We start from the raw sequence: 23735 nt of genomic DNA, 5'->3' as shown, positions 1-23735 counted from the left end.
CAATAAGTTCAACAAAGTGCTGACGTAGGACATCTATACTTCACTCAGTAATGGTTGGTCTTATTAGCGTCACTTTGCAGTAGAAACCCGACCTGACAGGGGCAAGATGCGACAAATGATTGGTAGTTAACTCTGCGATATGGTGCTCGATTCTCGATTTGGCAAATAACATGCCCGAGATTCGGGACCATGCAAGACAGCCCTACAGCCACGTTACGTCGCAAACACACCATTTACTTGAATTGGGAGGTGTTCCGAATCGAGCAGAAGAGGCCTCTTGTCAGCCTTACCCAGCCACAGGACAACGGGTGTCGTGTTCCGAACGCGCGTCTTGGTGCCGCTAAAGCGCTCTCTGGGGATTGATTGGACCATCCTCCTGCGGCTGAGCGGCACGAAGGGGGCGCCGTAATTCTGCCTAGGATGAAGGGGAAAAGTCCCAGTGACCTTAGTGTCAGATCGTCATTCCACTACGCAACCGTTCGCTACAGACAGGTTACCCTTGCCTTAAGATTTAACCATAAATCGCCCCCAAAGACCGTGTAAGGTGCCAAGCCTTACCAAAGGAAGTGAATCAACCACCGACTACTCTTAATTCTCGTGTTTGCGACTTGTGACTGCAATATGGCGATGCCCAGCTTCTCCTCCGCTGCCGTAACGTCTAGCTGCGACAATATCACTCATCGTGCCGTTTCGACCTCAGCTGAGCTCGATACTCTCCTCAAAGGCATTGACCCTGGGACTTTGGCAGCTCAACACCTGATTTCTCTCTCTGGCAAACTCGACCGCTTCAAACGCACTACAGAACAGCTACGCCAGTCTCTTACCAGCGCTTCGACTGTGTCGCCTGGCCTTCGAAATGCTTTGAACATCTCCATTCAACCATGCGCCGACAGTGCGGCTATTGTTGATAAGCAAATCCGGAGGCTAGACACCGGAAATGTGACCAGGTTAAACCCAGAGGTCATTACTCTGTATGAGGATTACTACATGGCCAACACTCGCTTGTTCACCCAGTTCACGCAAGTACTTCAAATGTGAGTGACAAACCGCACATCAACCTTTTTTTTTGCTAAACTTATCGTAAGACCCACGCTTGCCGAACAAGACTTGCGGCTCTCAGCTCCTGACGGACACCAATTGCTGGAAAAGGCAGCCGAGGTATCACAGATAATTCTCAGCCGGAACGACATACTTGGCAACTCAAACGAAGCCGGCCACTCGGGAATTGATCTGGCAGCTCTTGACGGCGAGCAGACAGACACACAACCACATGAACTACCGCCAGATTACGTGCCCGAAACCCAAGATAAGGGGAAAAAGAAAGCCACTGGTCTATTCTCGTCCCTGTCAAATTCATTCAAGGCAATGACTGCCGGCCTCCGCCCAAAGCCCGAGCCTATGGTCATTGCTATGTGCCAGGCCGCCACGGATGGCGACGTGGGCCTTCTCAAAGGTTTCGTTTCGCAGGGAATTAACATCAACGGCCAGAATGAGCAGGGCTATACCCCGTTGATTTGCGCCATCCGTGCCGACCAACTCTCTGCCGTGGAATTCCTCATTTCTGCAGGAGTTGACAAGACTGTCAAAGACTCAGCCAGCGGCAAACGGAAACCCCCGCTGTTCCACGCAGCCGAATTAGGCTTTGTTCCCATCGCGGATTATCTGATTAGGAAAGGCGCGGATACGAAGGAGCGCTCGTGGTCCGGCCAGCCATACTTCATCGAGGTTGCGAATAGTGATCAGTTGGATATCATTAAGCTGTTCCTCTCTCGCGGCTGTGATGCAAACATGGTAGCCATCAGCGGCCGTAGTATCTTCACACACGCTATCCAGAATGGCAGCCTCCCTCACATCAAGCTTCTGCAAGAATACGGTGCAGACATCAATACTCGAGATGCGCATACTGGCCAATCCGGGCTGCATGTAGCTCTGGGCCAGAACCGCCTGGACATCGTCTCATGGCTCCTTGAACACGGCGCTAACCCTAATGTCTCGGACTACACCGGCACCACGTTGCTCATTTCTGCGCTTCACAAGAAGCAGTACGAGTTGGCCAAGCTGCTCCTTACTCGTGGCGCCGACCCCAACTCAACAGGACTGATGGGCAAGGGAGTCTTGTGGCAAATGTTGCAAAACAAGGACATGGACGACGGCACCAGAGCTGATCTTGTCAGTGCGCTCCTTGAGAAAGGAGCTGACCCCAACCAGACCGACAACTGGGGAGAGTCTATCATGTCCCAGGTTATAACGCTGGGCAATACCGAACTGCTTCGTACTTTTCTGGCGCACGGAGGTAACGCGAACAAGAAGGTCAAGGAGGATACTTTTCTTCTTTACGCCATTGACCGCGGAAGATACGAACACGCAAAGATGTTGCTCAAACACGGGGCTGACGTTAACGCGCCCGACAACAAAGGCCGAGTTCCTCTTATAGAGGCTCTGCAGATGGACAGCATGCCTTTCGTAGAGCTCCTACTTCAATTCGGCGCTGATCCAAACAAAACTGGCCAGATTAAACCATTAGCTCTTGCGAGGCTTCTGGGGAACCCCGAACTCATCCAAGCATTAGCTGAAAGAGGTGCCGAAGCTCCTAAGAGGCACGTGCATGAAAGAACACCGACGAGTCCGGCCACTCCGTCCAGTCCTGCTTCCGCAACGAGAACGAATGTTGCTTCCGCCCAGAGCAGAGCTGAGCCGAGAAGATCCGATGTGCCACCTCCATACACAGAAGCAGGCGGCTTAAAATAAATCTGGCATCGTAAGGCATCGAAAAGTCGTTGGCTTGCGTGAAAGGGGCAGTGATAAACATCTTGGGTCAAAGCGGCTAGTGGAATACACGAGTAAAATATGAATGTGGTATCAAGGAAGAATTCGTTTCTCGATGGGAGTAAAGGCAAATTTGATATATAATGAGTACTTTGTACTTTAAATACTTCTACTTTTTAGACTTCTCGTTTTGGCTCAGCACGCTGCAGCTTCACTTTTCTCGAAATATGAAAAGGTTCGGCACACATTGAATTAAGTTCATATTTGACATTAAGCTAGCTTCATGAGGTCGTACTCATACCATGTTCATGGTCAAACTTTTTACAATTTCTCAGAGTAAGCCAGACGCCATCAATCGGTAGGACGATCAATGTTCCAAAGCAAGCATGCTGGCTTATTATCCAGAGTCCAATAACGCTCAACTTGAAGGCTGGCATATTGGACCTGGTTTAGACTTATTGAGTTTCAGGCAATGGTACAACCCAAACAGGGAAAGATTAGAAAAACGCTTCCGACCATTCATTCGCTGGCCCGATTAGCTTAAACCAACTGCCACACCCTATTTGTTCCAGAACTTGCCACGGTTTCATAAGCTGTATGTTAACCTAATCTTTGTTTCATGTATTTTAAGCTATCGTCGCTAAGTCCCCGTATTATATACTTAGTTCACAACGGTCCTTTGCTATATTACCTCTCTAGGCTACACAATGTTGATTACATGCAATAATTAATGTCGGCTATTCACCAAAGTTAAGCACGGCGAGGGAGAGATGAAAGCGGAAAAACATGGAAGTCCTATCTGCAATGTCCCAATTTTCGGTACTCCAAAAATCACAATCATCATGCCCGAGAACTGGCCGTGAATTAAGATAAATGGCTAGGGATAGGGCACAGCGACAATGGGAGAAGACATTGGAGTTGTCAAGTGCTGAGGATAACGTTAAGAGCAGGAAGAACATATGATAGAATGGATCGATTTCTAAATGCTTCAGTTGAGCTGTAAATGTGAAAGTGATGAGGATCTGGAACACTGCATAAGAATATGTAGAGTGGAATGTTTGATCCAGGACGAAAGTGTACTCGTACTTTTGAACGCGTACGCGATTCACTGCTAACGACTCAAAACGAGTATAAGTCTTTACCTAAGTTTTTCTATCAGGCAAAGTTATCCAGGCGTAGACACAGATATGGAAGTAGACATTAATCAAGTTGTAAAAATTCTGCTTGGTCATGCTTTAGTGATATGCCGGCTTCATGTCGCCGTGGCGTAGTACATCAATTGTACAAGAAGGTTATCTCGAATTGAAAGCGTTCCATTTTCCATTTAAACATCCTACTATGGCCTAAACTCAACCTTTCATGGCCGTTCTAATGATCTTTTCCAATCCCTCTCTTCCTATCGGCTCGATACCCAGCAACTCATTATCGGTCTCTGGAAAGTAACCACCCCACCCCTTACCAAGGAATGCACGGTTGATGAACATTTCTACAACCTCCTCACTGTGGTCGCCCTGCGCCCAACGTTCAAGGGCAGTCTTCTCCAAATCCTCAGTCCGACAGTGCTTAATATCCCACTCTCCAGTTGGGTCAACACTCTTGGCAATGTCGAGAATCTGGTTCTGTGTCGTCTCAACACTGCTGATTTTCACGGGTCGGTTTGCTGTCTCCTCCAGATGACTCAAGATGCCAATAACGGCCTGGCCGATATGTGGCATGGTTGTGGCATTGAATACAATGTCGCCACCGTCCTTGATGAGCGCCTTTTTCTTCTCTACGTCAACCAAGAAGTTAAGCGCGTACCCAGGAGCCAAGAAAGAGACATTCATAATGATGGTGTATGAGAACGAGGGCCTCTGAGCAACCTTTTCATCAAGGTACTTCCGAATAGCAATTTTGGGCTGGTAAATTGGAAAGGCAGCAAGCTTGGGGTTCTTGGTGTCGTTGCCATATTCGGAAGGAATCATTCTTCGAATCCCCGCGTTGAATGCTGCGTCGACCAGGTTCTTCTGAACATGGATAGCACCGAATGCTAATGCTGACACAAGGGCGTCTTGGCCACGGAGCGCATCTTCCAAGCTGGCAACTGACTCGTAGTCGACTGTCTTCACTGTAACGTTGGCGGGGAACTGGTGCCGAGACCCATCGCGAGTGAGAACGGTAAGCTGAAAAAGGTTGGACTTCAGCAGCACGTCGAGTAGGACGCGTCCAAGAAATCCATTCGCCTAATGACAGTGTTCGTCAGTTTCGGAAACATTCTCCCACCCGCCCGCTCGAGGAAGCCTTAGTTCTTACACCTGCGAGGACAACGGATTTAATCGGAGCCGCCATGGGAGAGGAGATTCTGGTGGTATGGTCAAAAACCCGAACCTGCAAAAACCCGAACCTGTAAAACCCGAACCTGTAAAAACCCGAACCTGAATCGTATCAAAGAGGTTTTTTGTAAAGATGTGAAGAGTTGCGTAGAGGCAAACCACGGATTTTGGAAAAGGGAGAAAGAATGATGACACAATGAGCATACGAAGTGATGATTATAGCACCATATTTATTATCCTCTTTCCAAGAATATGGTATCATTGCGAAGTATACTTCATATCTGGTACATACAGGATTACAATACTAGACCTCCGAATGTCTCGGGTTGCATCAAGCCTAGATCATGGCGAAGCCCGTGCAACTCCACAACTTAGAGTTCGCTAGGGCTGTCGGTCGGATGGCCTCGCCTGTCGGGCGTCGTCGTGCTCCTGCCCGTTTGGAAATACCGCAGTTGACGGAGCCACGGAGCCGATCTGCAAGGGTTAGCCCCCGGCGTCTGACAAGGGGACATGGATAGCGTTATTCATGAAGCGCGCGCTGAAGGAGCGTGCTGGACTTCATCGTATGATTCCACACCGAACCGCAGCATCGTCTTAAGCGAAGTGTAACCTGGGTCTCATCTTGACAGGATCCAGTTTACATACCATGCTGCTGGGACGTGGTGTCATGGCTTGGCTACGAAACCCTTCCCGCTAGAGTTGACATTTGACACGTCATGTGAGCCTACGGAATGGATCTTTGGATTAGATACCGGATAAGTGACACAAAGGTCGGGTACAGGTTCCAAATGAGTGAGTACACCTTCGTAGGTCTATGAGAGAAGCTTGTAGACACGGAAATGTATAACGTGAAAACGGAATTATGACTCTAAGCGTTAACCTGTATCCAGTGGAGAGTATCTGGTATAAATCTCCTGGCATTCTGCTTGGCCGTTTCCTACATGTGACACTTTATCAACTGAGAGAGCTTTTCGAAGGCAAGAAGAACAGAGAATTGATATTATCCTAGACGCTGGACGTGTCTCATCATGTTGCTCCCTGTCCTCACTCTTGTTGCGTCTCTCGCGACCGTAACTTATACACTCTATGTCATCATTACTACGCACATCCTCCGGCACCGCATGAGAAAGGAGTATGGTTGCCTTCCACCGAAGAAACTGCCCCAGAAAGATCCAATTCTCGGAACAGATGTCGTTCTTCAAAACTTGGCTGCTGCGAAGAAATTCGGGTTTCTTGCTTTGTTGAAGAAGCGTCATGCCGAGCAAGGCCAGACGTTCACTACCAACACTTACTTACGCACCACAATCAACACTTGTGATCCGAAACTCATTCAGACTGTGCTGTCGAACCAGTTTGAAGATTTTGGAATGGGGCCTCTGAGACGCAAGAGTGCGTCCCCGCTCTTGGGAAGAGGCATCTTTACCACCGACAATGAAATCTGGGCTCACCAGCGAGCACTCATCCGGCCCAGTTTCATCAGAGCGCAAGTCACGGATTTCGACATTTTCGAGACGCATGTGGATCAGCTGATTCAACTTATTGCGCGTGAAAACTATACCGTCGACCTGCAGCAGCTGTTCTTTCGCATGGTTCGTCTTCCCCCACAGCTGACGTACGTGGTGGATGCAAATGTATTAACTTTGTTGACCTCTTACAGGTTCTTGACTCCAATAGCGAATATCTTTTCGGAGAGTCTGTCGGATTAATGTCCGACAATGCTTCTGATTCCGCACACACTTTCCACCATGCCTTGGATTATGCTCAACAAGGAACAATTCTGCGACTTCGGCTGGGTAACTTGATGTTTGCTCACCGAGACGCGAAGTTCAGAGAATCTTGCAGAATCGTACACGCATATGCCGACAAGTTTGTTAAACAGGCACTTGAGTTCCGCCAACACGCTAAGCTGCATCCCACTGAGAAGCAGGATGAATACACCCGCCAGAAGTATGTTTTCCTCAACGAGCTGGCCAAGGACACCGACAACCCAATCATGCTGCGAGACCAGATCGTCAATATGCTGCTTGCAGCTCGGGACACCACTGCCGGACTTCTCGCCTTTACGTTTTTCATGCTGGCCCGCCACCCTGAAATCTGGAAAAAGCTTAGGGCTGATGTGCTTGAGCATTACACGGAGCCTCTGACTTATGACGCTGTCCAGAAAATGACATATCTTCGCTACGTCATGCAAGAGAGTAAGAATTGCCAAAGATGGTGTTTTGATAATGTCACTAACGGCTTTTTGCAGCGCTTCGTCTTTTCCCGCCCATTGCGACTAACAGCCGTATGGCTAACAAGGACTGCGTTATTCCTGTAGGAGGAGGCCCTGATGGACGTTCCCCCATGTTTGTCGCAAAGAACAACGTGGTTACCTACAGCACATTTGTTATGCACCGCAGGCCAGAGCTCTTTGGTTCTGACGCCGAGGAATTCATCCCAGAGCGCTGGGAGACTTTCCGCCCGGGTTGGGAGTACTTACCCTTCAACGGTGGCCCCCGTGTATGCCCTGGTCAAAAGTTCGCGCTTACCGAGTCATCCTACACTATTGCAAGGTTGCTGCACGCGTACTCTGCTATTGACAACTTGGATCCGACAGAGTGGCGCGAGCAACTTACTCTATCCCTGACACTGAACAACGGTGTCAAGGTACGACTCCACCCAGATGTTTAGAGGATCCACGTGGTATTGTGAATAGCTAGGTTTAAGATGTCATTCCTGGTTTTGATTTCCAGCTTTCGTTCTCAGAATAGAAAATACAAGAAAATTTCAAGCGGACAAAAGACGCGTGTAGGCAGCAGTAGTTACGATTGAACAATTGTTGAGCCTTAATATCAACATTTTGCATGAACATTTTGGGACAGATTTTGTTTGGCATTGTAGAGTACACTGAGAAAAACCATTTTCACGTACTTGGAAACGCTGTTGCGTTATTGTTCCCAGATGAGTTAACAAAGCCGTCGGTGCTATTTCTCCACGTAGTTGCAAAAGCTGGATGAGTTCGGAATATTAGTGAAACCCCGTTATGCCGCTGTGGTCGAAGTCGTTCCAGGCCCATGCAAAATAAGGGTCTGCATGACATGAGCTACATGATCATCTTTACATTCTTTCAACTCAGCCACCACCTATCAAGGTAATAGTCCAGAAGAGGCAATATGGTGATCAGCCTAAGTCGAAATAACCCACAGGACTTGTAAGCGTTACTATATAGGGGAAGTCTATTGACTTGGTGTTAGAGGGATCCAGACAGGGTACCAAGGCGGTAATGCTTCCTCATTCGTACCAGGCTCACCGCTATCATATACATGATATACGGCTTGGCATGAAAACTCAAGATCGAATTTAGATGACACTCTAAAACTCCTGTCGCGTCGAAGGGTGGCGTCTTGGCTTTACTATGGAGTGCTACGTAGTGTAAGGCTCGCCTACAGCCACCCCGTTTCTGCTGCAGAAACAGGGGTGAATTTCAACCAATCAACCCTCACAATCAACGCAGCCGTAGCTGTATCAGCAAGGGATACGTAGGCTGAGGAGAAACCTAATATCAGTTACCACTTCAATATATCTTGTTGATTAAAAGCGACATGCCAGTTGCTACGCAGGACACATGAAGTTTGGTCTCAGCTGTAACCATGTAAAGTTTAAAACTATACCCCGCCCTGTTTGAATCCACCTCCACGGGGACCGAGTCAGCCATAGCTACGGCTGCTCTTTAACTTCCCGTGCTCTCTGCGGCCCGTTGTCTCGATTTCGAATCCCTGCTGTGATTAGAGTTTACCAATCGACCTTGGCATCCCTGAGCACAGATTAATCAGCGGCGCGTTTCGGCCTCCTTGAATGTACGTAAAAGAAACAACTGAGCCCGCGTCTCCTCTCAAAATCGTTTCTACTGCGAATAATGTTGCGTCATCCCAGCCAAGGAAGCGTTCGTCGCCATAAACAGCTGAGAGAGTTTATTGTGGCTCTTCCGACAAAGTAGAAGATAGGGTAGCATTCGCGTATCCGTAGGCCGGTTCAGGCGGAGTTGAAGAGATGCGAGGCAGTGAACTCAGTTGAATAAACGAGCTCTTGTTTTGTATAGCTATCAGTTCCTCATTTGGGGGTTGTATCCGAGCACTACATGTGACCGTGTTTGGCCGCCCTCAACAACTTGCCTTACTTTCCGGCTTCCCAAACCTAGTCCCCGCACTAATTCGTCCTCGTACTTTGCCGGAAGCCGAGGATGTCGAGACTTGATTAGATATCTGTATTCCACTGTATATCTTTGTATTCCTCTGTAATCATCCATTTTTTTTTTTCCGTTTCTATCATCTTTCGGCAAGTTGTCTCAGTGATACGATGTGCGGAATTACGGCTACCATCAAGCTTAGGAGGAGCGTTCCTGGCACAGAAGTGAACGGAACCAATGGCGCCAATCACGGCATTGGATTGAACGGAGAGGCTCTCAATGGGCAGCGTCAAGATACTGGACTACGCGACCAGTTGGAAGAAAGCCTCCAAACCATCGCCCACCGCGGTCCAGATGCATCTGGTGTTTGGATTAGTAAAGATGGGTGCATCGGTAAGTTCTTCATCTCAGTCAGATTTCACTTCATTCTAATCTCATCAATGGAGGCCTGGGTCATCGCCGTTTGGCCATCAATGATCTTTCGCCAGATGGAGTACAACCTCTACACAGCGATGATGGCAAGATTCACGCAGTGGTCAATGGTGAAATCTACGACCATGACGCCCTCAGGGAACAATGTATTCGAGACCACGGTTACCATTTCAAGGGCCACAGTGACAGTGAGGTATTAGTTGCCCTGTACAAGGTTCATGGAGCTCCAGGCTTCTTTAAGTACCTTCGTGGAGAGTTTTCTTTCGTTATTTACGATGAAAGAGACGGAAGGGTTATTGTTGCACGGGATCGGTTTGGCATCAAGCCCATGTTCTGGACCATTCACGGCGAAGGCACTGAGAAACGGCTGCTATTAACCTCAGAAATGAAAGGTTTCCTACCGCTTGGCTGGAAGCCCGAGTGGAATGTTTACGGACTTATCAACGGATCTTCGCTTATGGCCGAAAATACTGTCTTCAAGGATGTTTGGAAAATAAACCCCGGTGCGTGGATGGAAATATCACCAACTGGCGAAATAGAGCATCGCCAGTACTGGGATCCAAACTTCAAAGACAAGGTAAGGACCATGGAAAAAATGTCTGCAAAAGCTCCAGTACTAACATAATTACCAGCGAGATGTAGAGACGCGTAGTCTTGACGAAATTGTCCTCGGAGTACGAGAGCGCCTTGTAGAAGCGATTAAAATCCGGCTCCGGGCTGATGTACCAGTGGGCATCTATCTATCCGGAGGCATCGATTCATCAATCGTTGCAGGTGTCGTAACGAAGCTAGTTCGTGAGCAAGGTGTTATGCTGGGAAATCAGGATGCTACTAAACGCATTGCCTGCTTCACAATCCAATTCCCCGAAACATCTGGCTTCAACGAGGCCGGTAAGTGCTCGACTGCTGGTTACACTGTGATTATATTGATGGAAATCAACTAACTAAATTTGTCATTAGATATTGCTGAGCGGTCAGCTGACTGGTTGGGTGTCCAGATTCTCAAGAAGGACATGAATGAAACCGAACTGGCTAACAACTTTGCTGATGCGGTATTTCATAACGAGCAACACCATTTCGACCTCAACAGCGTTGGGAAATTCTGCTTGTCAACCTTGCCCAGGCAGCATGGAGTACCTGTCGTGCTCACAGGAGAAGGTGCAGACGAGCACTTTGCAGGATATCCCTTCCTTCTGCCAGATTTCCTCCTGGAACCCGACTACGCGTGGCCAGCATCTTCCTTGGCGAAGGATAATGCTGTACGTGAAGGCATGTACAAGGAGATGACGGAAGATATCAAAAACATGTTCAACAGGATTGGCATGTTTGACCATGGCTGGGACGACAATGATAAGTCTACATTGGGGGTCGGGAACAACACGTTGAGGTGGCAAGCCAATGAAGATTTGTTTGCGCCTTGGGTCCAAGACAAATGCAAAGGCTTTGATATGAGAACCATCGTTGCCGATTCGATACCCCTCGAGGTTCGCAAGAAGATGGAGGAGAAATGGCATTCATTGCATTCCAGTCTTTACATTTACACGAAGTCGCCTCTCGCCAACATGATTCTTACTTGCCTGGGCGATCGTACCGAAATGGCACACAGCGTTGAAGCTCGAACACCTTTCTTGGATCATCATCTGGTCGAGTACGTTAACGAACTGCCACCAAGCTTGAAGATTGCATATAGCCAGGCAGATGGGGAAGCGATCGGGACCGGTGCAAGCTTGTGGTGGAAGAACTTGAGTGCAGCGCGCCAGTCGCTGAGCGAAAAGTGGATTTTGAAAGAAGCTGGCAAGCCTTTCATTACACAAGAATTATATGAGCGACGCAAGCACCCCTACTCGGCTCCAGTGAAGTGGCCTCGTGATGGCCCTATAAACAAGCTTATGGAGAGACTGATTACCAAAGAAAATATTGAGAATTTGGGATTCATAGAATGGAATGATGCTCGAGACTGGCTTTGGAATGCTTTCGGCGATGAAGCTGACGCGAGAGCTTTCAGGAGGCTGCTGATGATAGGATCGTGGGTAGTCTTGAGCCAAAGATTCGGAGTCAAAAAGGCAACCAGGGAGTAGCTGGATTCGACATAACTATTGGACGATTTTGGTTTCGGTTTCGGTTTCTCTTAAGCCTGCCTTAAACAGACAACCTGGACCCAAGAATGAAAGTTAAGAGTTTGATCTTGGTAGTGTAAACTTTGATTGTCTACATGTGAGGAGCAGGTATGACAAACTTTGACTCTAAACATGAGGAATATGCAATAGCCAGCATTTAAGATGGGTTTCAAGTTACAACCGGCAGTCAATATGCATTGCTTGGGTCATCAAAGAGTCTACCCATACTAAGCCAAGCATACGTGAAGTTGGTTAATTTCGAAAGCATTAGCTCCTGGAACCTTACCTAGTCATAATAGTATGTCTGATACGTCCTATACTTAACAACTGCAGGATATCAGGGCATCTTCTCCCTGAGTGTTGCTCTCAAGGCAAACGAAATAATTGTTCCAAGATACTTGAGTGATTATACGAAATCGTTTCGTAATTTGAGTTGACATTACTCATACGCAAAGTGCAAAGGCAGGGTTAACTTTTTAAATTGGGATCCACGTTGGATAATTACTTGTCTCTCATCATGGTGTTCTTTTCAACCACAGCTCTATTGAAAAGAACGTATTTATTTATTAAGACGACATATCTAGAACAAGCAAGTACTAAAAGGATATTCGGTAACATTGCGGCTGAATACTCTCTTATAGAACTAGCCTACAATAACCCTTGAACATGTCCAACCAATATGACGTATACAACTGCACTGAATGATTGTCGCCTCAACTGAACTGATAGATAAAGCAAAGGAGGAAAACAAACAACGGAAAAGTTAGAAGCCCTCAAGGACCTTATTTTGCTACAACACGGGCATATCTATGTGCCTTCGAGTTTTGATGAACTGCTTTTGAGTAATAAATGGTACTGATGGAAAAAAGATAGCTATTGGTCCTGGCAATCATATCAAATACCTTCGGCCAATAGATTGAGAAGAAATGAACATAATGTGCGGAGAGGACAGATCCATCATCACAAGTCAAGTCTGAAGGGCGGTTTATGATAAATAAAAGTCAGGTTTATATGTACCTAGAAGTCTTTGATAATGTTACAAGAAGAAACGAAAAAGTACCAGTGTCGTCTGATCACATGATATGAACAGTGTACAGCACAGAAAAAGTGTCGAGAATGAAAAATGCTCAGCGACAACCCTGATGAATGAGTGGGAAGTCGGTGCTTTCGACAGAAGCAAAGTGCTGCTAGAGGATTTAGTAACCCTCCTTGCCACCCTTGCCGTACTTATCATCGTGGCCATTGTTCTTCTTGTTGTCATACTTGTTGTCGTGCTTGTTGTCGTGCTTATTGTCATGCTTGTTGTCCTTCTTGTCATCATGCTTGTTGTCGTGCTTGTTATCGTCCCACCTGTCATCCTTGTTGTCGTTCCACTTGTCATCTTTGCTGTTGCCCTTGTTGTTGTCGTACTTGTCGTCCTTGTCGTTGCCCTTCTTGTCTCCCTTCTTGTTGCCGTGCTTGTTCTTCTTCTTTCCATACTTGTCGTTATCGGAGTCGGAATCAGAGTCGGAGCAATCGCCCTTGTTCTTGCGAGAGTTGCGCTTGCAGTGCTTCTTCTTGGAATTGCGCTGCTCAAGAGCGCTACGATCGACAAGTCTAGCGTCTGCCAGAGCCTAAGATACTGTCAGTATATGGAAACGCGCTATAAAAGAATTTGGAATGACGACGCTTACGGCAATGCCCTCGCCACGGGCCTGATGGTCAAATGTCAGCTTTAAGTTTTCTCAAGAAAGAAATAGCATGTGGGATTGATTGTGTGGCATGATGGCTCTGAAATGCCCCCCCGCCCCAAGAAAACTTACAGTAATCTCAGTAGAACGCTGTTAATGTGTTAATTAAGAGAGAATTTAGTTGAGGTTTTACTGCTTACCTCGGCAAGGCCGGCCTCGAGAGGCTCAGCAACAGGTGCAGCCAGAGCGGCGATGGTGAAGAAAGTCATGCCAACAGTGGCAATCTGTCCGAAAGTAGGAATATGCATTTTGATGAGGAGTTTTGTAATTACTAAGTAGAATAGATGTCAAGGTTTAGCTGTTGTGGCTTTGAGAGCAAGAGTCTGAAGTGAGATGTGAAGATGAGTGTGATGAGGGAAGACAAAAGGGTCTCTAGAGTAAGGTATGGTGATGGTTATTTATACCTGAAGGATTCTCACGAAGAGTAGTTGTTTACAAGAACTTGCTATTACAACCCGGTGATATCAAAAATTGGGTAAACATTCAGACTGGTCGTGCAACAGCCGCAAACAATGACGGCACAACCCGAAGATCTCGGTCTAAGCGTAGCAGAAGCCACCGTAGTAGCGTTAGAGTCAACCTTATGGAAAACTCGCCTTGGATTTGCAAATTGTATTGCGGTTCTAGACCGTAGTAACCAATTCTGAGACCAGCTAGAAGATCCGAGAGTATGGCATGGAAATGCATGGCGCCAGCACACACCCGTCTTGGCAAAGCCACAACTACCCGGTGATCTTCCCGGATGCTTAAGAACGCCGTGGCTTTCATTCGTGCACCAGTGGCCTGTGCTTGCCATGGCTCAACGGAGGGAGCACATCTATGTAGTTTTATGAAGAGCATGAAATGAATTAGTCCTTTGTCCATAAATGGATAATAATCGGAATGCAACGTCTCGACAAAACGGACGTATCGACTGTGTGCATAGTCCTCAATAGAATGGTCCCAGCTAGAAAGAAGTCTGCAACCGCAGATATTCGAGAATCTGCCAAATTCCTGATGTCATGAGTGTCTGTTTCACCTAGAATATCATTAGGTTCCTGAAAGCACGGCCGGAACTAAGACTGCAGCCCGCGATATTAATTTTCAGCTACCTTACCGGCGGGAGCTAAACGCATTGAGTTGGAGATCTAGGAGAATGGGTAGGCCATCTCGCTGGATCAATAAATGCAAATACTGGGTTTAGAGGGAACGTGAGGTAGGTAGTCGGTGCGTAGAAGACGATGCGGGGTAGCGCCAACTCTGATGAGTCCGTAGCCATCCCGCTAATAGCCTACTAGGTGGACAGGATGAGCTAGACTCTAGTCAGTGTAGCATGATTATAGAGCCTTCGCGCGGTTTGTTTCACTAGGTAATTACTCCGAATAGGCAAAGTGACCCTGAATCTCAATTACTACAAGACATGGCAGCATCGAAAGATCTGCAATGTAGAGCCGATCACGACTATCAATCGATATTTCCTGCCCAGGACCTGTATGATCAACCAAACTGTTCAAGGCTACAAATCTGTAGAAAGGTTTGATGATGCATCAACTTCGAAAGCTGATCATGGAATTCTGTTTTGATATAAGCAAAATATCTGTCCAAATCGTATACCGTACTATATTAGTATGGTATTAGACCTTTTCTACTCTCATTATTTTACCCTATTCTCGCACGAGATAATTCAATGGAGGGAAAGCTCTCCAAACGCCACAAGCGCCACCCGGACGTTGCCTCCGGTGTGTTGGAACTGCTGAGATTCTTAACAAGGTCTCGGCGCAACCCATTCCTAAATATAATAACAAGCCTTTTGCTATGATGCGTGCGGGTGGCTTGGTCGATGCCCGGTACTGCGGCGATATCCCCGCGATACCCAAGAACAAAGAGGAACGCCAATTGCACTGAAAAAGCGTCCTACCGAACGGCAACTATGAACGCCTCCATGCGTTGCGATTCAACATTAACGCTGAAAAGGGATGTTTCAAAACGATAATGATGCCCTGATGCCCATTTCGATGGCGTCGAGCTTCTCAGTCGTACAATTTCAGACAAATGTCACAAAATACATTTTACCTCTGCCCAACGCTCTCTTGTGCTATTAAAGCAAGATTTTCCCTATTCGACGAGATTATTGCGGTCACTAAAGCGTGGTTAGCAGAAGAGTCAAGAAAACGGTAGGACTTTTACTTACGGTAGCTCAAAGTTGGGGAGGAACCATGTCAAAATAAGTGCAGGAGCCGATGCTCCCACAGCAGTATATACCATGGATTTCATGACGTCGGTAAACTGGGATAGTGTTAGCTATCAACCCGGTCGAGCTGCACTGGGTAACGTACAGCATGGCTTATTGCGGTTCTTTCTGGAGTACCCCACGCAGGCGCAACTCCGACTATTGAGTCGAAGAGAGAGTCTACAAGCTGTGGAGAGGCGCCAGCTCCAAGATACCTGTATAAGGTTGGCTTGAACGTGTTGGTGTAAATGCCACCGGCAATGCAGGCTCCAATGCTGCTACCGAGGATAGAGCAGCACACAACAAGGGCGGTAATCTGAGGCATCTGCCGGTGGGGGACGATGACCTGTGCCGGCACCAAGATTGACAACTGCATGATGCCAGAGCCAAGGCCCTGAATAATCTGGACAATGAAGAGCTCTCCGACGGAATTGTCAGCGCCACGTAAGCGGAGCATGATGCCATATCCGATGATGCGAATAAAGGCTGCCACGATTAGTAGCCACTTGTAACGGCGGGTGTAGGCCATGGCGAGTCCAGCTATGATGCCCATCACGCTCTGGAACACGCCGTTGGTATACTGAAAAAAAGTTGCGTCTCGCGCACTAAAACCGCGTGCAACAGTGGCCCATGAGTACAAGTAAGTGTGAGTGCAGGAAAAGCCAATGGAGTCGCTGGCAACGAGGATGAGACAAAGAACAATGGTTCGGCTGCGGAAGTAACTGGGGGGCATGATCGGGTGTCTCGCCATGAACTTTTCATAGACAGGCAGCGCAATGAGCAAGCAGACTCCCAGGACTATGAGAGCGATGATGTATGGCGTCTTCCAAGAGCTTGCGCTACCTGCGGCCAAAGTCAAGGGCAGCAGTACCATAGCGAACCCAGCAGAAAGCAAAGCCGAACCACCCAAATCGATCTGAGAACAGAAGCTGTAGAGTGAAGTTTTCTGACGTGGTGCCAGGCCTTCTAGCCTCGCCTTTCTCTGAAAGTAAATCAGAGTTGAAATGATGAAGGCGGCCCCAATGGGCATCAGGAACGCGAACATGCCGATGCCCCAGCGCCAGCCAATACCGCCGGGTTTCACGACATCTTCAACAATGAAAGCAGCTGCCCATGGAGTAATCAAGAACGGAAAGAACGAGAAGCTGATTGCGAAGCCACGCCATCTCGCAGTGGTGATGTCGGCGATGACGATGTCGTTCATGATGTTGGTCCCAGATTGACCGACCGTATAGAACACTGATCCAGCTGCGTATGCGTTGAAGTCTCTTGAGGAGGCCATGAGAAGGTAGCCAAGGATGAAAAAGGAGATAGTCATGATGTATGTTTGACCTCGGCCGATGACGTTACTGAGTTTGGCGATTGGAGGTTTAACGACTGCAAAGATGATGCCGCTGGCGGTACTGAGCGTCGCCAGCTTTGAGAGAGCGGAGAAGGATGATGTCGCATAGTTGGTGTAGACTGAGACAGTCGTATTGTCAAACTCACTGATATCATGGTCAGTAAGATTCGGAAGGAAAGTAGACTGGCAAAGAAATGATAGCAGCGAGAAGGGATACACGCCAGGATAAGCCAGCACTTACTACACAATCATCACTAGAGCTAATCCAGTGATGACTAACCATCGTCCTTTCTTGCCCCAGATCACTTGCGCTGCCTCAATGCTACTCACACCAGGCTCTCGAAGCCCAGAGCTTCTCTCAACATCATGGTCTTCCACCGTATTGTTGTTTTTACTGCGCAGTTCCACATCTTTCGAAGCCCCAGAAGCGATGAATGATTGATTGGCAGATTGATCGGGCGATCGGGTTTCCGAGCTTAATCGCTCCTTTAGGGATGTGATGAAGCGCATCGTAAAGCCGCCAGGTCGTTAGTTGTTACCAAAGAAACGATTGATGTTGAAATGCTGACTGCGGAGGTGCTATCCGTAGCCAAACCTACCGGACAAATGCGGCGGCTCAAAATGGTCTTGAGTCATGGCTGCACGTATTAAACCGACAATTTGGCCAAAGTTTAGGTCTTGAGACGGTCCCCGCCCTCCAAATGGTGAAGTCTGGCAACGCAGATACCACTTTGTCGCAGGGGCCCGACATAGTGAGATTAGAGCCGATGATCGTCCAGACAAAGTTTGGCTTGGGCCAACAGCATCCTCCGTTGTCGTTGTTCCTTACCACCAGATTAAGCATCGGGGTGGGGGTATACCAGGAAACGAGCCTATCATAATGTCGCCATTGGTACCTTTCAAGGTCTTGTGATGTCCTGTCATATCTGCTGATAGCGGTTGACAGCCAAGGGCGGTTGTAACCCGTCTGATTCGACGTATGGTTGAATCCCTTGCTTTATCGTGTATTCTCCTCACTCCCTTACAAGCCGGGCATGTTCATCGTTTGGAAAGCAAAGGTAGGATGTCACTCTAGTGCTCTTAGTGAATTATGACAGAGTTTTGAGTCGACGGGATGGACCCCGGTGGAAAAGGTCTAATACCCGGACAAGTCCACCCCCACTACCACGCCGTTTTGCTGAAAATATCCGACTTCAAGGGCCGGTCGGCCGCTAAGGAATGGGGCCGGTCGGCATCCAGCTTGCCTTTCTAGCTCGATTGACAGTCTCGGCCTGGATGCATCTGAAAAGCAACTAGCGTAAAACATCTATGTAGGGTGGTACCTCTGCGCCTTTCAATGAAATGTCAAAACATTCTTTTCCCTGAGTAATTCCAAACATGACCGATTTGGGATGGCCAAGACATGACACGTGAGCATGCGCCGTCTCCCGCGTTGGAAAAGTTTCTTGACTCTCCCGATGGCCTCGGGCCAGATAATCAGATGAAAATGATAATGCAGCCCTTACTAAACTGGGGAATCAAACGTCTCCCTTATCTCTCAAGACGGTCTTGTCTGAGTCGAGCCGAAAGCCAAGAGGCTCGAAGGATGCGCTAATCCAGAACAAGCGAGACAACTGCTGTGATGGTGCCCTCGTTACTGGTCTCTGGCCATGTGGCCGGCGATCCGGAAAAAGGGTCCCCCACTGAATAAATCAGCTTTGAATATGGTGCGCCAGATGTTTCTCTTTTTTATTTTTTTTATTTTCTGTGAATTCCTCAATCTCTTCCTCCAACCCTCCCTTCGCTGTGCTGCGTTTTCAGACTGCTAGCGAGGCTGTATTACCGAGTGGCATGCCCTCTTCATCTACCAACATGTACAGTAAATCTGCGGCGGACTTCTCCGCTGCCGTGCCGGGAAGTGGACCAAAGCCTAGGGCCAAGGGTGCTGCCGTTGCCGCCGTGCTTTCGATCCTTGGTGTGGCAGCGCTCACCAAGAGCATCCTCCACATTACAAATCTTTGGCCTGCTACTGGATACCGACAATCTCAGCAATCGAACACCACCGTGGACTGGAGTTGGTCAAGCGTATATCAGTCCCTTATGCTTGGAGATTTTCGGTCCAGTATTTCTAACATGCGATCCCTTATCTAGATCAAGCCAAGTCGTACCCTTGAGTGGCACAGCTGTTTTGAGGATGGTGGATACGACTGTGCTAGACTTGACGTTAGTGCATGTGCACCATAAAGCCGAGTATCATGGCTGACTGTTCTCAATAGCTTCCCATGGACTGGCTTGAGCCATCCGATGATCGTAGAGTTATTCTTGCAATCACTAGATTACGTGCCACGGATAGGTCAGATTACCGAGGGCCTGTCATATTTAACCCTGGAGTAAGACAATTCCTAGCGGGTAGAAACTCAAGTTGACTTTTAGGATTAGGGACCCGGCGGTTCTGGTGTTTGGTCATTAAAGCACCACGGGAAGTATCTGCAAGATATTATAGGCGATAACCATGTAAGTCGTGATATCCACACATGTTCCTCGGATCAAGACCTTATGAAAACTAACAACTTCCAGGATCTCATAGGCTTTGACCCTAGGGGCAGTAAGCTTTCAAACATGTCCGCCTGAATATCATCCTCAAGCTAACACTTTCAAGTTGGCGCTTCTGTACCAAGGCTTGAATGCTGGTCTTCTCCTCAGCAAAGCCAATTCTGGGGTCTGCAGGACCCGGGCCTGCCCGATGCTCATGAAGGAGCCATCGCCGAGATGTTTGTAAGAGGAGCTGCATACTCCCAAGCATGTGAGAGGTCCATGAACGGCTCCGGAATCCTTGAGCATATTGGCACAGTCTCAGCTGCCAGAGACATGCTAGAAATCGTCTACCAGACTGGCTATAATAAGCTCAAGTACTGGGGCTTCAGCTACGGCACCATCTTGGGCGGTGTGTTTGCGTCCATGTATCCGGACAAGGTCGAGCGGCTGGTAAGCGACGGCAACGTTGACCTGAGAGAGTGGTTCAACTCACAGCATATCAATTTTCTGCGCGATACGGACAAAGTGCTCTATGCCTTTTACGAGTTCTGCTATGAGGCAGGTCCCGGAAAATGTGCTTTTCACGCTCCCACCCCACAGGCCATCGAGGACCGTTTCAACAAGCTCCTCTCTGACTTGAAAGATATGCCAATAGTCGTTCCAGCCAACGATGCGGATGGACCAGAGGTTCCGACGATGGTGACATACTCCAAGGTGAAAATCCTTCTATCATCAGTTCTCTACCAGCCGCAGTACCAGTTTGAGAACTTTGCCAGGATTCTTGCCGCCCTCGAAAAAAGGGATGGAAGACTCTACTATCAACACTACAATCCTAGCAAGCCGGCGCCAGCACCTGCTTGCGCCCCGCAGCCCGTCTCGCCTTTCGAGCCGCTACCCGGCATTTTCGAAGGCACAGAAGATGCCTTTCCCGTAATCATGTGCGCCGATCACCCGCCAGTGCATCATTTGACTCTGGAGGAAGTAAAGAGACAGTCGGAGGAGTTGATCAAGCTTAGTCCGGCCACGGGCTCTATTAACGTTCCTTTTTCGGTGACCTGTAACCAAAGGAAAACACGCCCACGATGGAGATTTAGTGGTAAGTAGTTTCCAGCGTAGCGTCTTGAGGGGCGACATAACTAATGCAAATCACAGGGCCGTTTGAGGGCAAGACCAGCCATCCTATCCTCTTCATTGCCAATAAGTTTGACAATATCACGCCACTGATTAGTGCGCGAAACAACTCAGCTGGCTTTCCCGGCTCCACTGTTTTGGTTCAGAATTCTTACGGTGTAAGTGATTCTACGGACGGTTATGTCGTCTTCTAGTTTAGACAGCAAGAATAGCTAACATTACTCGACACAGCATACCTCTCTTGCAGCACCCTCGGCATGCACCAAGGCTCACATTAGAACGTATTTCCAGAATGGCACCTTACCTGACGCAGGAGCAGAGTGTGAAGGGGACTCGTACCCCTTTGGAGAAACCATTGGTGCCGAAATCCCTATGTTTCAAGCATCTTTGCGCGTTTAGTTGACGTTGCGGTTTAAAGAGAAGAGTAGCATAGAGCTAGAGTTATATCTAGACAAGTAGATGCTAAGAAAGTAACTGAATTGATGCCTATCAGATGTGCAAATGTTGCAGGTTTTTATCTATCACAACTATCACGTAGACTTGTTGCACTAAAAGAGGCTTTCCCTCTTATTTTTGCTTTCCGTTTGAAGTAGCTGTTCACCTGAATAAGGTACATCAAGCATTGCTTTCAGCAACCTCCCTTAATGAATGTAACTTGATCTTCACACAGACCATGAGTTGTACAGATGTTGGTCTGGTGTGTAGTGAAGGTCGATGCAACTCAACAAGATGATCGTTTGTCTGCGAATTATGGGTATCTTACATCGTATATATGTACAGCGAAATATCTTCAACTCCGAGGTTTGTACTGGTACCAGAGTCCTTCATCAGCCATCCTTTAATCTGTCTTCGTACTTTGTGTATGTATGTGCAGGCAGCTCGTACACCATATAGCTATTTGGTGCCTCGCGTGTGAACGGCTGAGCTGCTGCATCTGGGTATCTCGGCAAAGGTGTTTCGATTTCTGCAGGCACAGCCGTTGAGTCAAGCTCTTTAGCCTTCACACCCGAGCCTCCCATTTCTGCTGGCAAATGGCCCGCATCCAACTCAGTCATCCAACTGCTATTTCTGCTTAAATCTCCCTTTCTAGGCGACCCAACCTCAAGACCATTTATAGAGCACGTCTCACTCAGAGCCGGATCTTCTTTGTGTCTGCCCATCTTTTTGGCGAACCAGGCAATTGCCTTGTCCACATGATCTGGTGGTGCTCCGGGAGCCTGCTTGAGTTTTTTGATGTGGCGGATATACCACAAGATGAATATGATGCCGACGATGACGCCGAAAACAATGCCCACTATACCAATTGGTGATAGGCCATCTTCTGTCTTTGGCTGGCTTTCTTCTTCCAAAGCTGTCACCGTCCAAGTCTTGCTCCAGGTCGCCTGGAATGATTCAATCGGATTCGTTTTGAGAACTGAGTCATCGAACTTCTGCACAACGCTTTGCTCTACCCCAGGGCCAGGGGCCTGGGCAATGTACATGACATTCTTATCGTAGTCGACCCCAAGGAAAGCAGCCTGTAGAAATGCGCGTCCCAACTGCCATTGACCCGAGGATCCATCAACGGATTTGCACGGGAAGTAGCTCACTTTCTCCTCCACCAAGGGCGGCTCCAGTGTCAAGTTGAGCAATTTGAAAGGAACCTTGACTGTCAAGTTGGCTGCAGTGTTGTCGGAAAGGACAAAGGCTAGATATGACGGAGAGTTGATGAACTCACTGACGGAGCCATTGCGACCTGACTGCCACAAATAAAGCCCCGTGTCTTTGTGGAGAGTCAGCCCCAGATTTTCGGCTATGGCTTCACATACTCCTCGCTGCAGATAGATGTACGGTGACACCGGGTTGGGTAACACCACAGCCGATCCTGCCGGGCCACCCAAAATCTTGGAGTTTTCCATGCCCACTCCCGTGGGCTCTACCCAGAAGCTCCTGTTTACTGACGCCGGAAAAGAGGAAGACGCTCCGATCTCGGTGCCCATTATCACATCTCGGAGAAAGACCCGCGGTACGCCTTCCTGGAGTGTAAAGGTACCAACCTCCCCTAGGGCCCTGTTCTGTTCGTAGCCGCCGAGGACGAGTGACCCAGGGATATCCAATGCTGCGCTTCCAATATGCAAGCCCCATGTCGACCTTTCGATTTTCCCCGCAGCCCGTAGTTGTTCCAATATTGAGCCGGCTGACTTGTCATTGCTCCTGGATGTCTTTGGTCCTAGCCCGAGCAGCCCGATGGTTGGAGCAGGTGTGGTTCCGTTAGGGATAGACCGCCAGGCGTTATCAGCGATAATGGTTGCGTTTACACGGAAGTCGCCAGGCGTTCCGAATTTTGTTGGCAATTCCATCTCATCGTAGTATTCCTGACCGCGAAATCCGCCGCCAATGAAGAAATGACTTAACCAGCTGTCTGCGTTCGACCTGAAGTTTCCTGATTTCTTAGCCGAGGCGCCAGGAGTGTACGTGCCGTTCACTTCCTCGGTCAGAAGTTCCGTGGAACTGGAGCCGCCTGGCCAGAGAGGCATTCTGTTACCGTTGATTGAAATGACGACGGCTTGCCAAGGACCGTCGGGGCCGATTTTGGCGTTCGCCGAGCTCAATGCAAAGTCGGTTGTCCATGGCATCAAGAGTTGACCAGCTGCACCAGCCGCCAAAGCCAGCAGGGAGATGCGCTTGCTGTCGCGCATTGCGGGCGAGCTTTTGCTAATACATTTAAAGTGAAATTGGGTGTATTAGAAAGAAAGATCACGAAACCAGCGTGATATTGGGAAAGAAACAGGAAGTTGGCGTCCAAAAGAAAGGGCCAGATGAGAGGGATTAAGAGACGAAGAGGGAGAGCAGATGTCAATTTTGGAATTCCAAAGTAGTGTCCCAGCACGTCTGAGGTCCATCTTACAACCTATGATTTTCCCACTCGCAGCTAGTAGAAAATATCAAAACTCGATTCATCTGTAATACGCGCCATCAGTCCTTGAAACCGGAATTGGAACAGCTGCATTCTGGTTTGTTCACTCTAATTTACACGT

General features: G+C 48.3%; 8 protein-coding genes across 8 annotated transcripts; 4 read left to right on the top strand and 4 right to left on the bottom strand.

The window, feature by feature from the left end:
* Window positions 1-621: 621 nt before the first annotated feature.
* On the top strand, window positions 622-2748 carry CTRU02_208126 (ankyrin repeat protein; the record flags this gene model as incomplete). The annotated part of the gene is made up of 2 exons (XM_036733208.1): window positions 622-1034; window positions 1086-2748. The coding sequence occupies 2 exons, from the start codon at window positions 622-624 to the stop codon at window positions 2746-2748; spliced, it is 2076 nt and encodes a 691-aa protein (XP_036575058.1).
* Window positions 2749-4115: 1367 nt separating this feature from the next.
* Window positions 4116-5094, bottom strand: CTRU02_208125 (oxidoreductase; the record flags this gene model as incomplete). Its single annotated transcript, XM_036733209.1, has 2 exons — window positions 4116-4988; window positions 5059-5094. 2 exons carry the CDS (start codon window positions 5092-5094, stop codon window positions 4116-4118), a joined length of 909 nt encoding a protein of 302 aa, XP_036575059.1.
* Window positions 5095-6106: 1012 nt separating this feature from the next.
* Window positions 6107-7748, top strand: CTRU02_208124 (N-alkane-inducible cytochrome P450; the record flags this gene model as incomplete). The annotated part of the gene is made up of 3 exons (XM_036733210.1): window positions 6107-6667; window positions 6736-7273; window positions 7327-7748. The coding sequence occupies 3 exons, from the start codon at window positions 6107-6109 to the stop codon at window positions 7746-7748; spliced, it is 1521 nt and encodes a 506-aa protein (XP_036575060.1).
* Window positions 7749-9413: 1665 nt separating this feature from the next.
* Window positions 9414-11753, top strand: CTRU02_208123 (asparagine synthase; the record flags this gene model as incomplete). Its single annotated transcript, XM_036733211.1, has 4 exons — window positions 9414-9636; window positions 9690-10252; window positions 10308-10566; window positions 10636-11753. The coding sequence occupies 4 exons, from the start codon at window positions 9414-9416 to the stop codon at window positions 11751-11753; spliced, it is 2163 nt and encodes a 720-aa protein (XP_036575061.1).
* Window positions 11754-12988: 1235 nt separating this feature from the next.
* On the bottom strand, window positions 12989-13770 carry CTRU02_208122 (uncharacterized protein; the record flags this gene model as incomplete). Its single annotated transcript, XM_036733212.1, has 4 exons — window positions 12989-13405; window positions 13466-13486; window positions 13595-13612; window positions 13663-13770. 4 exons carry the CDS (start codon window positions 13768-13770, stop codon window positions 12989-12991), a joined length of 564 nt encoding a protein of 187 aa, XP_036575062.1.
* A 1846-nt stretch (window positions 13771-15616) lies between these two features.
* On the bottom strand, window positions 15617-17583 carry CTRU02_208121 (siderochrome-iron transporter; the record flags this gene model as incomplete). The annotated part of the gene is made up of 4 exons (XM_036733213.1): window positions 15617-15641; window positions 15693-15787; window positions 15838-17218; window positions 17315-17583. 4 exons carry the CDS (start codon window positions 17581-17583, stop codon window positions 15617-15619), a joined length of 1770 nt encoding a protein of 589 aa, XP_036575063.1.
* Window positions 17584-18924: 1341 nt separating this feature from the next.
* Window positions 18925-21117, top strand: CTRU02_208120 (alpha beta hydrolase fold family; the record flags this gene model as incomplete). Its single annotated transcript, XM_036733214.2, has 8 exons — window positions 18925-19137; window positions 19204-19275; window positions 19329-19442; window positions 19492-19566; window positions 19630-19657; window positions 19712-20683; window positions 20740-20876; window positions 20950-21117. 8 exons carry the CDS (start codon window positions 18925-18927, stop codon window positions 21115-21117), a joined length of 1779 nt encoding a protein of 592 aa, XP_036575064.2.
* A 428-nt stretch (window positions 21118-21545) lies between these two features.
* Window positions 21546-23396, bottom strand: CTRU02_208119 (aspartic-type endopeptidase; the record flags this gene model as incomplete). The annotated part of the gene is made up of 1 exon (XM_036733215.1): window positions 21546-23396. The coding sequence occupies one exon, from the start codon at window positions 23394-23396 to the stop codon at window positions 21546-21548; it is 1851 nt and encodes a 616-aa protein (XP_036575065.1).
* Between the last annotated feature and the right edge of the window lie 339 nt (window positions 23397-23735).

Source organism: Colletotrichum truncatum (assembly GCF_014235925.2).
Source record: "Colletotrichum truncatum strain CMES1059 chromosome Unknown Contig_0005, whole genome shotgun sequence".
NCBI lineage: Eukaryota > Fungi > Ascomycota > Sordariomycetes > Glomerellales > Glomerellaceae > Colletotrichum > Colletotrichum truncatum.
The sequence above is the reverse complement of the archived record's forward strand: the minus strand, read 5'-3'. Positions and strand labels throughout refer to the sequence as shown.